This window comes from Nannobrachium achirus (genome assembly GCF_963921795.1).
Source record: "Nannobrachium achirus genome assembly, chromosome: 8".
NCBI classification, from domain to species: domain Eukaryota; kingdom Metazoa; phylum Chordata; class Actinopteri; order Myctophiformes; family Myctophidae; genus Nannobrachium; species Nannobrachium achirus.
The window spans coordinates 3,733,514-3,747,805 of NC_137817.1; the positions used below are offsets into that span (position 1 = coordinate 3,733,514).

Here is a 14,292-nt window from a genome sequence, read left to right on the forward strand (position 1 = left end):
CAATTTTAAACTGAGGGATATTTCCACGAAACTTCACAGGTTGATCAATGGTATACATATGAACATTTTTTGTATTGCAAGTTTCCATGAAATCCAATATGGCCGCCACAATATGGCCGCCATAATGTAAGGACCCAGAAAATAGGTTTTGCCTCTAACTTCTGAACCAGATGAGCTAGAAACGCAAACTTGGTGTCTATTTCATGGTGTCTGACCATGGGAGACTCAATGGAATAGCTAATTTTATTATTGGGTGTGTCTGGACCTTTATTGTGCATATTTGCAAGATGGTGGACTCCCAAAATGGAGCTTTAAAATAATTTCTACCATGATTGTTGACTGCTTTTGCAAATACAACCAATATGAATCCATTTGTTAAGATTTATGGCACAGAAGGGACTTATACCTGTATTATTCTTGAGTTTGCATGTTGTCAAAATGGCTGGAAACGAGATATTATATTTCCTGTCCGATTCTATTGTATGTAGTTGTAGCAATGACTTCAGATAAAATCAGAGACCAAAACAATGTATCTTAGAAATATTCTTTTAATTTAAAAAAAAAAAGAACAAAAGAGAGAGATTATCTCAACAGTCACTATCACTGTCATGTGTACCTATCCTGCTGCATCTTGTCTCCAGTCCTTGGCAACGACACCCCAAGTAGCATGCAATTCCCTTCTTCGCACATGAACAGTTTTTCTGGCAGCCTTTGATACAGCTACATGATATTGCCTTGTCCATTGATATAGGCCAGGCTGGCTCTGTAGATGGACAGGGGACTGCCTTCCCATCACTGAGAGACCATCCATATTCAGTGAAGCAAGGGATGTCTGGCTTCGCGATGTGTGCAGTTTTATCTATTATGGCTGCTAGAGCAGCTCTTTTCAGGTGCAGGCCAAAGGCATTTTCTGTAGGTGGCAGCAGCTTCAACAGGGTTGATCGGTTATTTAGGAACTTGTACACTCTCAGCTTTGCCAGGTCAAAGTCCTCCGAATGGTCAGCTTTTGATGCATATACAGCTATTGTGAGGTCTCTAGCCTGATTCTTGACATCCTCTGAGAGGGAATAAGAGGAACTTTCACCTAGGGATAGCTGGTGGTATCTCTGCCACTCAGGCTGTGAATAAAGGGCAGGGCACGACACTGTGCGAGTCCAAGGGCTGAGACCATGTGATGGATAGGAAGATATGCATCCTACTCTGTTCTCACCATGATATAGGCACATGATGATGATGTCTGTGTCATTAGCATGGATGACAACTCTGTCAACTTTGTGAGCCTGGACACTGTAGATGGTGTGTAGAATTACCCTTGTGTCTGCCTCCTGTTGTGTTGACTCTAGTGCAGGGACATCAACAACACACCCCTCCTTGATCACCACACTCCTTGTCTCTTCTTTAAATCCTCCACTCAGGTAAAGATGGGTTGTACCAAGAGCAGACTTAAGTGTCTCATTTTGACACCATTCTTCACAGAGGAATCTTAGAAGGTTTGCTTTGTTTTCAGAGACAGCAAAAAACTCTTGAGGATCAGGAGCTGTATATTGTGCAGAGACTTCATATTCTTTTGCAGGTTTTGAATGGACATACCTGTGTTCCTGCTCAGCTGTCTTAAGACTGGGTCCACTGTACCGGTCACAGCAAAAGTGTATGATGTCTGTGTTGGCCGGCACATCCTTTAACAGCAGACGTTGGTACCGTTCAGCGATTGCTCCAAAGGCTTCACCTTTCTTCAAAGTTGACAGAGTTGTCATCCATGCTAATGACACAGACATCATCATCATGTGCCTATATCATGCTGCCACTCACCTCCTAGACCTTCCAGAGCTGTGGGTGAGAACAGAGCAGGATGCATATCTTCCTATCCATCACATGGTCACAGTGTCGTGCCCTGCCCTTTATTCACAGCCTGAGTGGCAGAGATACCACCAGCTATCCATTTTTCACTGGAAAGAAGGCATGGTTCAAGACCAGCATGGGTCTAGATCTCCCTGCACTTCAGGAGTTTGGTGAAAATGCCTCTTATTCCCTCTCAGAGGATGTCAAGAATCAGGCTAGAGACCTCACAATAGCTGTATATGCATCAAAAGCTGACCATTCAGAGGACTTTGACCTGGCAAAGCTGAGAGTGTACAAGTTCCTAAATAACCGATCAACCCTGTTGAAGCTGCTGCCACCTACAGAAAATGCCTTTGGCCTGCACCTGAAAAGAGCTGCTCTAGCAGCCATAATAGATAAAACTGCACACATCGCGAAGCCAGACATCCCTTGCTTCACTGAATATGGATGGTCTCTCAGTGATGGGAAGGCAGTCCCCTGTCCATCTACAGAGCCAGCCTGGCCTATATCAATGGACAAGGCAATATCATGTAGCTGTATCAAAGGCTGCCAGAAAAACTGTTCATGTGCGAAGAAGGGAATTGCATGCTACTTGGGGTGTCGTTGCCAAGGACTGGAGACAAGATGCAGCAGGATAGGTACACATGACAGTGATAGTGACTGTTGAGATAATCTCTCTCTTTTGTTCTTTTTTTTTTTAAATTAAAAGAATATTTCTAAGATACATTGTTTTGGTCTCTGATTTTATCTGAAGTCATTGCTACAACTACATACAATAGAATCGGACAGGAAATATAATATCTCGTTTCCAGCCATTTTGACAACATGCAAACTCAAGAATAATACAGGTATAAGTCCCTTCTGTGCCATAAATCTTAGCAAATGGATTCATATTGGTTGTATTTGCAAAAGCAGTCAACAATCATGGTAGAAATTATGTTAAAGCTCCATTTTGGGAGTCCACCATCTTGCAAATATGCACAATAAAGGTCCAGACACACCCAATAATAAAATTAGCTATTCCATTGAGTCTCCCATGGTCAGACACCATGAAATAGACACCAAGTTTGCGTTTCTAGCTCATCTGGTTCAGAAGTTAGAGGCAAAACCTATTTTCTGGGTCCTTACATTATGGCGGCCATATTGTGGCGGCCATATTGGATTTCATGGAAACTTGCAATGCAAAAAATGTTCATATGTATACCATTGATCAACCTGTGAAGTTTCGTGGAAATATCCCTCAGTTTAAAATTTTTCCCTATTCACGCCCCATTAAAACTAATAGGCGGCCATATTGGAACTTTTCCGAACAAATTGACCGGGTTGTCCATATAGGTTGTGATCCTACTGGGTCATAGATAATATTTCTGGTGGACAACCTTTTATGTCGGGGCAAATGCAGGTTTCCTAAAAAAAGGCTGGTTTGCCCCCTGGGTATTGTGTTTTATTATCAATCTTGACAAAATCGGCGCACACGACGGCGACGCTGCCATTAACAAGCGAGCTTTCGTGTCAAGCATGCATGCACAAGGCAGGAGGTAAACAAAACACATCCAGTCAGCGCGCATCGCTATGACGCGTGCATCAGACCAGTCCAGCAGTGTTTCTCAACCAGTAGTCCGTGGACCTGACTAGCGCCGCATGCATGCATGCACGCACAACAGACATGCACTCGTCTCCGACACAGACACACACACACCGGTCCTCTCACATTTGGAAAACATTAATGCTTATAACGTTTCTGAACAAGCGATTAAAACATTTTTGGGAGAAAAACTTTAGAAAAAATAATAATAAAAAAAAAAAAAAACGACTCATACTTTTCGATTTTTTCACATCCCTAGTAATGACCTGTATGAAACCACAACCAGTACTAGTGTGAGTCAGTAACCGGAACGCTCAGCCCCATTTTTTTTCTTGTATTCGTTTTAAGGTTAGGAATAAGTTTAGGGGTAGGCATAGTTTAGCTGAAGTTAAGTTTAGGAATAACTTCAGGCATAGTTTTACAGAGGTTAAGTTTAGGAATACCTGGTGGCGACTGTTCCCGAGATCGGGGGATTTGACCCGGTGTGAGCGTGCTTTGGGGCGAGCGTTCCTGTATTCAGTGTGTTTACAGGTACATACTTACTGGTGTAGGGTTGCCAGGTAGTGTGTTTACAGGTACATACTTACTGGTGTAGGGTTGCCAGGTAGTGTGTTTACAGGTACATACTTACTGGTGTAGGGTTGCCAGGTAGTGTGTTTACAGGTACATACTTACTGGTGTAGGGTTGCCAGGTAGCCAGGATGGTATTGAGCGGTGAGAACTGCAGCATGGCCGTTTTAGGAAGGTCAAAGGTTGAAACGACTGACCCATCTGACGCCTTCACCACGCTTACCCTGGCAACACAGACATGGCAACACAGACATGGCAACACAGACATGAAACGTTATCGTCTTGAAAAGATGCCCATTGAAAAGAGTCATGTTAAAGATTTAGATAGCTCTAATGTATTCTGATAATAATCAACTCTGAATGTATGACTGTACTGTATAAAATAAAACAAAAATCATGAATTATTAGTTAAACTAATTAAATTACTAATATATTCAAAAGATTTGCACAAATTCTGACGATTTTCTAAAATAGTAGATCAGGTGAAAAGGACATTTATTGTGCGCTGCCGGCTATTTTCCCGCTTTCATGACATTGTTGAGCCGTGCACATTTATTTAATCTGGAATGGCAGATATACAAGTTCATGAGCTATGAGCTTGTAGATCTGCTATTTTAGAAAATAAACTCAAGATTTGTGCAAATCTTTGAATGTACACATTTCTTAAAGGTTGTAGGTAGAGGTCGGGGGTCAGTTACTTGTCTCCATTGCACCATCCAAACAAGGAGCCGTCATTACTGAAGGTCACATGTCTGCTGGGTCTGTTGTCCCTGGAAATAACAAAACACAACATGATTAACTCATCCCCTGCTTATGTCGAGTTGGACGAGCTATAGTTATGGGTCCACTCTGCTTATGACGAATAGGACGAGTTATCAATTAGCTTTAATAACTATAAAACAAAAAAGTATGATCGCCGATTCGCCGTCCATAGCGCTCTCTGGACCCGCCCTATTCACAAAAAACGGATCTGGATGTTCCAGAACGGAAATGGGGGGGCGGGACAACGACGCCTGTATCCTGTCTGCCGAAATGTCATCCGGTTCAATGTTGTGCAACACCAGCGTGGCGCTCCGTCGGTTTCGCTTTGAGCGATGGAAGGCTGTAGTGCTTTGTTGCTTACCCTGCCTGGATCGTATTGTGAATGCAATCGGTGAACCATCGCGCAATGGATTCGCGCGCGCGCCCACGTTAAAGGTAGGCAAAATCCTGGCGGTGTGGACCATTAGAAGGGTCTTAAAAATAGCGGTGGGTGAGTTAAACACAAAGCTTGGTTCTAGGGATGGAACGATACGTGATATTATCTTTTATCGTGATAAAAAACACTCATGATAATGGTATCGTGGAGATTTAATTTATCGTGATATCGTCCTCCGGCGACCGAGTATTTCCCGGTGAATCTGTGCGCAAAGGTGGGGGCCGATGGGCAAGGAGGGTTGCGAGCTTATGAGAAACAACTAAAATAAGACCTTAAAACCTGGTGAAAACAGTTGCGTGCATTAGCGGAAGATGACGATAAAGGAAATCATTAAATGGAAAACATTAAATTAACTTCTGAAAAGCCTACACGGCCTTAAAACATGGCAAAAACAGTTGCGTGCATTAGCGGAAGATGACGATAAAGGAAATCATTTAATGGAAAACATTAAATTAACTTCTGAAAAGCATACACGGCCTTAAAACATGGCAAAAACAGTTGCGTGCATTAGCGCAAGATGAGGATAAAGGAAATCATTAAATGGAAAACATTAAATTAACTTCTGAAAAGGCTTCACCCACCTCGAGTCTATAGCCTACTAAAAACTAGTGAACCGCGATCTTGCCACACATGAATAATTGTGGTTGTAAACAATAACACAGACAATATAAATCCTTGTTGTGGGAAGAAAGGATATCATCATGGCCCCAAATAACTTTTAAATATCTTGCAATTGGCGACGAGTCTCTTACTAAATCGGCAAGATTACATTACATAACATAATACATAAAAGCTAAGCTATATAACCTCTCCATCATCAGCAATAGTCAGTGGCTTGGGAGTGTGGGGGACACCCCCACACTCCCAAGCCCCCACCGTTGCGCACAGATTCACCGGGAAATACTCGGTCGCCATCCTCCGTCATGCACTGGGATCAATTCACCTCATTCACACGTTCAACGGGTTCATTTGGTTCCATTTTGTACACTGTCAGAGTAACAGACTTGTAAGGGTCCATTTAGACCCATCCTAAAGGAACCCACAGAGAATCCACTTTGAGAAACCCTGTTTTAGGCTATCCATCGATCCATCCAAATTCATGCACGCAGTTTGTGATGCATTTGATTATATGAAAAATAGCTATATAAATAAAGTTTTGATTAATTAATAGATAGATACAGATAGAGGGGGTCCTTGAGGGGTTCCAGGGGATCCCCAGCTAAATGAGTTAATACAACGTCACAATGATTTTTGGCAATTAAGAGCAAATATACTGTAGGAGGCTCACAGTCACAACACGGCACGAAAAACAAAAGAGAACGATTGGATTAAATGACCGCTGGCTTGGTGCGTCTCAGTCTCAGCTGATTCAATCAGCCGTGACTGAGATGCAATCAGATCGCAATCAACGACATGAAGGGACATAGTAATGAAGTATAGAGAACACAACGACATGAAGGGACAAAGTAATGAAGTATAGAGAACACAAGAAAGACGACAACATTATCAAAGTGCTATCAGTGTTTGTCACCTCTGGAAGGTGGGACACTCCTCACAGTGTGGTGGTCCACGCAGCAATGTGGTTCCATCTGATCCACGCACTGTTGACACACACACACACACACACACACACACACACACACACACACACACACACACACACACACACACACACACACACACACACACACACACACACACACACACACACACACACACACACACACACACACACACACACACACACAGAGAGAGAGACCCAATAAAAGACAGGAATATTAACTTGTTATGACTTCAAAATCATATGGATTGCTAATTTAACTGACTCATTAATATTTCAAACCATGTCAGCAGATATGAGTTGTTCAGTTGGCAGTGGTGTAAAGTCAAAGTACATTTACTTAAGTATTGGACTTGAGATTGAGGTATTATTTGTACCAGTACTTTACTTGAGTATTTCCAATTTCCTATATATTTTATACATTTGAAAACTTCTTTTGATACTTTCCCAAGTAAATTATGATACCAAAACACCAATTTTTACTCAAGTACATTTTCAATTGCGGACTTTTACATGTAACAAGAGTATTTCTACCTCCTTGCAGTGTTAATCTTTTACTCAAGTACAACATGTGTGAATACTTTTTAATTCAGGGGTCTTCAACGTTTTCAGGCCAAGGACCCCTTAGTGAACTAAGGGGTCCTTGGCCTGAAAACGTTGAAGACCCCTGAATTAAAAAGTATTCACACATTCAGAGAGGGATGAAGCAGGGACCCCCAACAACCTGTTCATAGATTCCATATAGTTTCATTGTTTGACAGCACAATCGTCAGTGTATTTTGGATTCATGTCAATTTGTGTTTTTTCAGATATTTAACCACTTGAACCGTCAATACTTGTAATAAACTTGACCTTTCACTCTGTACTTAGTCTGCTCTTTTTTCCCCTCTACACCAAAGCTCTTTCCCGATCTACAAGCTCACAACGCCTCGCAGCGCGAGGCGTTGTGAGCTTGTAGATCGGCTATTTTCGGCTAAAGTTCACAGAATATGGTCACTAGGGTTCAAGTGGTTAATATAAAAAAAAGAAAACACAAAGATTTGGAGGACCCCCTGTCGTAACTCTGAGGACCCCCTAGGGCAGTGTTTCTCAAATGGGGGTACGCGGAGGTACTGCAAGGGGTACTAAGAAAATGCACCCCCAAAAGAAAAATAGAAATATCATGATAATATTATTCATAGTTAAATAATTGACTACAATTGAATTAGAAGAAGAAAAAACATTTACTGTTATGTTTAATGATGACACTTGGAGCCTGATAGATGCTAATAACCCAAATGACATGGTACCAGGTCAACTGGGATGTGTTTGAATGTAAGTTATTGACATGAAAACTGACTGAAATGCCACGGCCAAAGTGTTAAAAATAAATCTGTTCAGGAGGCACCGTTTGAAACTGTCACTCCCGTTCTTATTTTTTGTGATGTTATATTCTTGAAAATGGGGTTTAACATGGCATCCAATAGTTATGTTTTAATTGCAGTTGTATAAGGAAAATGTTGGCGGGTACAGGGGGTATTTGGATACAACAATCAGGGAAGCAAAAAAAAGATTGAGAAACACTGCCCTATTGAAGACTGTTGAAGACCTCTGTTTTAATTCATATTTCAAACCACGTTGGCAGATATGGAGTTGTTCAGTTGGCATAGCCTACATGTTGTACACATGAAGACATTCACCAGCATAATATTAAACCAAAGCTAGTTTAGAAACAGCATTAATTATAATAACGTGTATTGTATGATTCGTACACTACATTCTCACAGTGAACAGTAAATTATCATGTCATATAAGAGCAATAAAACGTGCTTTAGTTTAGAATTAAAAAGCAGCACCTGCTAGAAGGGGAGTGGGAGGCGCCATCTTGGATGTACCCGGAAGCAGAAGTCCCCGGCGGAGCGGAAGTGACGGAACAAAAAAGGGCGGGGCGGGCGTGTTCTTCAATGCCACATCAGCACATAATAAATAAACATTATATTTTATATTTATTGTATAATGTTGTTATTCTGTACATAAAACATCGTGTGTCCACGCGATATGATATGTAAATAACAGTGTTTTTATTTTATTTAGTATTTTAGTTATGTCTTCTTTCAGCCGGGGTTTAAAACAAACTAAAACATTGGTAGTTTATTTATGCCATAACATAACTTTTGAGGCACATCATCATTCAAAGTTTGAAATGTAGGCTAATCAAACTACTTGTCGATGCTCAACGTTCAAGCAAGACTATTATAAACTATAAAACTGTATAAAAATTATATAAAACAATGTTGCACTCGTTTGTACCATGATTGAACAATATATCATGTCATGTCAAACTGTAGATAATTGTGTTGCAAAGATAAAATATATATTTCCATGATTAAAAATGTATGGATCAATGAAAATGTATGGATGTATTATTTATTACATCGAAACAACATGGCATGGAAATAAGCTTAGTCTTTTCTAGGATCTCCTTTTAGTAGACCTTGTACCAGTGAACTGTACCGTCATGAATCAAAAAAGGCAAAAAAGAGGTAAAAATCTACCTCATGTCTCGTAGTGACACGCCGCAACTCCGAGCGGGGGAGGAGTTTGGTTTGGATTTAAACCGAAGATCGCAGATCTACAAGCTCTCAGCGACTCAAGACACGAGGCGTTGAGAACTTGTAGATCTGCGATTTTCCGGCGACTCGCATTTTTAGTGCGTACGTATGCCTATGTGTGGGAGGAGCTTAAGTTAGTGTGTACGTAGACAAGTCTCTCTGCTGACTCTGCTGAGTCTCTCCTCTTTCCAATCTGCAGACTCTCTGAGAGCAACACGTTCAGTTTATCCTCATAAAACAAGTTTAATTTAACTTAAAAACAGACTCCAACCTCCCAGCAACCATGGTGGCCAAACAGAGGATACGCATGGCCAACGAGAAGCACAGCAAGAACATCACCCAGAGAGGGAACGTGACGAGATCCGCTGTAAGTACAAAAGTTACTCAACTTCTTTATAATCATCATAAGTAACTGCCATTCGATTAGCAGCAGTGTTTGAAAAAAACTACAATGTTGGTTTGTTAAGTGTAATTCAGTCAGAGAACGATACTTTGTGTATTAGTATCTTGAGTATTTTCTCAGCCACAAGATCTGAGTTTTAAGTTTGAAAATAAGATGTTTTTTCCTCCCTCTCCAGTCCATATGGAGCTGATTTGTCCTTTACATATAGGCCTATATATGTTTTGTTATAATTCAGTTGAAATGGTGGATAATATGTGATTGTATTCATTTCGATCTAATGATTGTATGTGTTTTCCATGGCAGAGGACCCTGGGAGATGACAAGGGAGTGGGACCATGGCTTCTGGCTCTGTTCATATTTGTTGTCTGTGGTTCAGGTAAATATTGAAGCCTCACCTCTTCTTGACTTTTTCAATCAAGTTTGACGTTGGATGTTTTATTGACCAAAACAATGCACATACTGTTGTACAAACACGACCACAATCGTCTCTGTCTGTTGGAAACCTCATAATGTCCCAAACTGATACTCTTCAGGGTTCTAATTCAAAAGCAGCAAAAGCTCAAAAACACACCATGTTCTGAGTTTGTAGATCTTCTTCTTTTGATGCTTTTGTGCGACGATGTAGTATGATCAAGTAGGGAGTTAATAATTTACGGGGAAAAAAACACACGAAAAGTTAAAATATGAAGATAAGAGGTTTCTGCCCGACTGCGACGATATATTTCTACATAACTGTCAAAAGCATTAATTCAAACTCAAACAGGGTTGAGAGCTTGTATCTATATCCTTTGAGTTCTGGAAGGTCTGTCAAGCTGTCACATTGTAAAAAGAAAAGCTCTTAGTACACGGTGCATCATTCCTGTGTTATAAAGGGTATACTTTGAGTGGTTATTGATGACTTTGCCGTGTTATGTAATTGTACGACTAAATGCAGATGTTGAAGTATCAAAGTCCTTCTTTTATCATCTGCCAGCCAGGGGGACCATGCTAATCTTTGGTCTCTGTCTCCTCTGAGAGGGATTAGAGATTATGTTACCTACCTCTCCTCTGTGTGCCCGTCAACTGTCTAAACACATCACTCTGAGAGTGTGTGTGTGTGTGTGTGTGTGTGTGTGTGTGTGTGTGTGTGTGTGTGTGTGTGTGTGTGTGTGTGTGCTTTCACTGTTATAGGCTATTACTATACTTAGGACGAAATGTCCACACAAATATAGTAGCATTTGAGAATTAGTCATTGTCAGATAAATGGTTGTTTTATGTTTGAAATAGATTTTCAGAGCTAGGCGGCTTTATTAGGATTAGACATGTAGAGGTTAGGTTCATGGGTTGGTTAGGGGGTAGAATGTATACTCACAAATAGCCGATCTACAAGTTATCTTTGGTGTACAACATCTGCAGGCAACTATGGATTAGAATTAAAACTTAAAAGTGGCTTGAGAGAAAAGTCTCGCACTAACCCTAACCCATATGCCTCTCACACTCGGTTCCATATTCAGTATCTTTAATGATGACGTTTTCGGCCTTCAGGCCTTCTTCAAAACCAGCACATTTGTTGATTTTGAACAAGGCCCTGACGCCGAAACGTAATCTAATTCAACACACTTGTTCATTTCTAAGAAAAGCCTGAAGGGCCGAAACTTCATCTTCATCCACTTAAACCCCAGTATCCACTGGAAAGTTTTCACTGAAAATAGCAAATCTACAGGCTCACAACGCGTCGCAACGCTTCTAGATGGGCCATTTTCAGCAAAGCTATTTTGTGTAGAGCAGAAACGGAAAAGCCACTTAAGTGTAAAGAGAGCCATGAGGGTCTCCGGTGGTCATCCAACTGAAGGGAGTAAAAGTGGTTAAAGTTACTGCATATGAAGCCAGAGTGTGGAAAGATTTCCGTTTATTCCCAGTGATCAGCACCTCACCACAACTGTGGTCTGCTATAAAAATGGCAGTTATCCACCTGTTTCAGCCAGAATTTACTGTAGCATTATTTGCGGGACACTTCCGGTTAACAGCAGACATACAAGCTCACGTCGCGTCGCAGATGCAACCGTTGTGAGCTTGTAGATCACACTCGGCTGCGGCGCCGGAAGCTGCCTGCACATTCTGCGCAATGCATGATGGGATGTTGGAAAGTTGTGGATAAAATTGTTGATGATCTCACAATAATAGTCATACCAATGTGTGTGTGTGTGTGTGTGTGTGTGTGTGTGTGTGTGTGTGTGTGTGTGTGTGTGTGTGTGTGTGTGTGTGTGTGTGTGTGTGTGTGTGTGTGTGTGTGTGTGTGTGTGTGTGTGTGCGTGCGTGCGTGTGTGTGTGTGCGTGTGCTACCAGCTATCTTCCAGATCATACAGAGCATCAGGATGGGCATGTAAACATGACATCATCACCAGGGGACGGGGGAAAAAAAGAGACCATCCATCGCTACGGACAAGATTACAGCGAACGAACGCCCGGGAACTCTGCCATCTTTACACACACACACGCACACGTAACCCACACATTTCCACCAACCAATTACCAGCCCCCCCGCCCGCCTCCTCCCCCTCCCCCGCCTCGGGCAGAGCGTCAAACCATTCCTCCTTTTTGTTTAATACTTTTCCTTGGTGCAGGGGTTTCCGTTGCGTCTGGCCCGTTTGTCTCCCAGCCTTTTCCAACCTTCAGATCAAGAAAACCACTAAAGCCTCTCTGATGCCACGAGGATGATGACCCAGAAATGTTCCTTCAGGTTCTTTGTTTTTTTTGTCCTTTTTATAAGCTTCCCACAGCTACACCCAACTGCCTCAGAACGAGCCTCTCTCTGCCAGAGAGGAAATGGTAATGGTAATCTATTGGGACATACGTGGCCTAATAATGAATGCATATCAAACCGGGGGTCGGTCGCATGTTGAGCATTCCCTAACTTTTTTTTTACACAAGCTTGAAGCTTCCCCCAACACCGTTTAGATACTGAGCAGGTTCTCCACGCTAGTGGGAGCTTTGCTGGTTTGACTTCTTCCACACATTCCACAAAAAAGAAATCCAGGAAACTCGTATTTGGTCGATTCTCTTTTATACCTGGAGGGCAAAAAGCCAGGGTTTCTTTTGAGTTGAGTTGAACTCGTTTCATTCATTCCTTCCTGCCTGTTGTGTCATCATGAAGGTGTTTCCCAAGACCCCGCCAGCCACACCCGGCTCCATTGTTCTGTTTGTGTTCCATTAATGCTGTGCTGTTGTTCACACAGCAGTGGGTCCATGTTAATCTAATCTCATGTTGTGTTTGTTGACACTCGACGCTCATTGAAATCTCTGTCTGTGAGTTTGTCAATGAATGAGGAGGCCAAGTGTGACGTTGTCTTTTTGTCTGTCTCACTCTCTTCTAAACCCCCTTCCCCCCCCCCCCCCCCTCTCTCTCTCTCTCTATCTATCCATTTATCTCATTGTGATGCTAGGAGTTGTCAAGCCTGATTTATACGTTGCATGTCAGTGTTGCCCACTAAAACAGCGGATCTACATGCTTAAAATAGCTGTAATAATGTGCTTATGAGTACATTATTACAGCATTATTGCATGCATGTATTAATGAATATGCCCTTTTTTCAATCCTGACACATGTGTTGACAGACCGAATGCTCACATTGTTCTGCCAGTAACATGAGCTGCGAGTAATAAAAGAAGCAATTAAAACATTTTGTGTTTACATACACAATAGCTTGTAGATCAGCTATTTTCGGTGTGCAATGTGATGCATGTCAACCAAGAATAAATCAGGCCTCAGTTTTCTCCACCTCTCTCTTTCTCTCTAATCTAATCTTTCTATGAGACATCAGTCTCCTTCTCATCCACACTGGACTGGCTGCAGCCATTATGACCAGGACAGTATTTCATGAAATAATCTGCTGCCATTTCACCTCCAGTCTGTGATTCCAAAACAGAGAACTTGTCCTCTGAACTTTTGGAGCTTGATTTGTTCAAATGTGTCATTCAAAAGTGCCTCTTAGTCTGACTGACTGTCAATCAGTTTATTCCTAAACCAGTCTTGTGCTTTAAAATGGTTGTAAGACCCCAGTATCTGGTGTTTACACCTCTCTCTCTCTCTCTCTCTTGTGTCTGCTACAGTTTATATGTGTTTGTGTTGTATCTTTTACTTGACAGAAGGAATTCATATCTCTTGCGAACGGGAGGATTTGAATGCAATGTAGGGAGGTGACAGACTGCACTGTGTGCGGTCTCCACCTGTCTGTCATAAATAAACATGTTTACAAAATGAAAAATAAAATGCTCGTTGAAGAATTAACGTTGTGTATGTTCGTCTGTCACTGGAAAATAATACTCATGGCACATGCATTAAATACATTAATACAGTTTACAGTTTATAGTCTAGTGGTATTTCTGAAAAATGTGATTGTTAGAGGCATTTTGGGGTAAAAGTTGGGAACTAGTCTATTTTACACAATTCAAGGGTGCTGAATCTGAAAAAAATGGTTACCAAGCAAAATTTTGAGTTTTTGACCTTCTAATTTGCATAACAAAATTGCTGCAGAATTGTCAATTTTAAACTATTTCTTCAAGGGA

General features: G+C 41.5%; 2 protein-coding genes across 3 annotated transcripts in view; one reads left to right on the top strand and one right to left on the bottom strand.

Moving 5' to 3' along the window:
- The window catches only part of eif2a (eukaryotic translation initiation factor 2A), a 29,343-nt gene extending 20,723 nt beyond the window's left edge, over positions 1-8,620 (bottom strand). For both annotated transcript variants that reach the window (XR_013962300.1, XM_080732415.1), the window contains exons 1-4: positions 8,589-8,620; positions 6,724-6,793; positions 4,693-4,764; positions 4,100-4,218 (exon numbers count right to left, since the gene is read on the bottom strand). Coding sequence is in view for 1 of the 2 variants with exons in the window: in XM_080732415.1 (XP_080588541.1) it covers positions 4,100-4,218; positions 4,693-4,764; positions 6,724-6,793; positions 8,589-8,616 (289 nt within the window). In the remaining variant the exon portion in view is untranslated. The remainder of the gene's footprint in view (positions 1-4,099; positions 4,219-4,692; positions 4,765-6,723; positions 6,794-8,588) is intronic.
- Positions 8,621-9,511: 891 nt separating this feature from the next.
- Positions 9,512-13,967, top strand: LOC308290536 (stress-associated endoplasmic reticulum protein 1-like). Its single transcript, XM_080732416.1, has 3 exons — positions 9,512-9,711; positions 10,051-10,123; positions 12,073-13,967. The coding sequence occupies exons 1-3, from the start codon at positions 9,628-9,630 to the stop codon at positions 12,111-12,113; spliced, it is 198 nt and encodes a 65-aa protein (XP_080588542.1). The 5' UTR covers positions 9,512-9,627; the 3' UTR covers positions 12,114-13,967.
- The last annotated feature ends 325 nt before the right edge of the window (positions 13,968-14,292 follow it).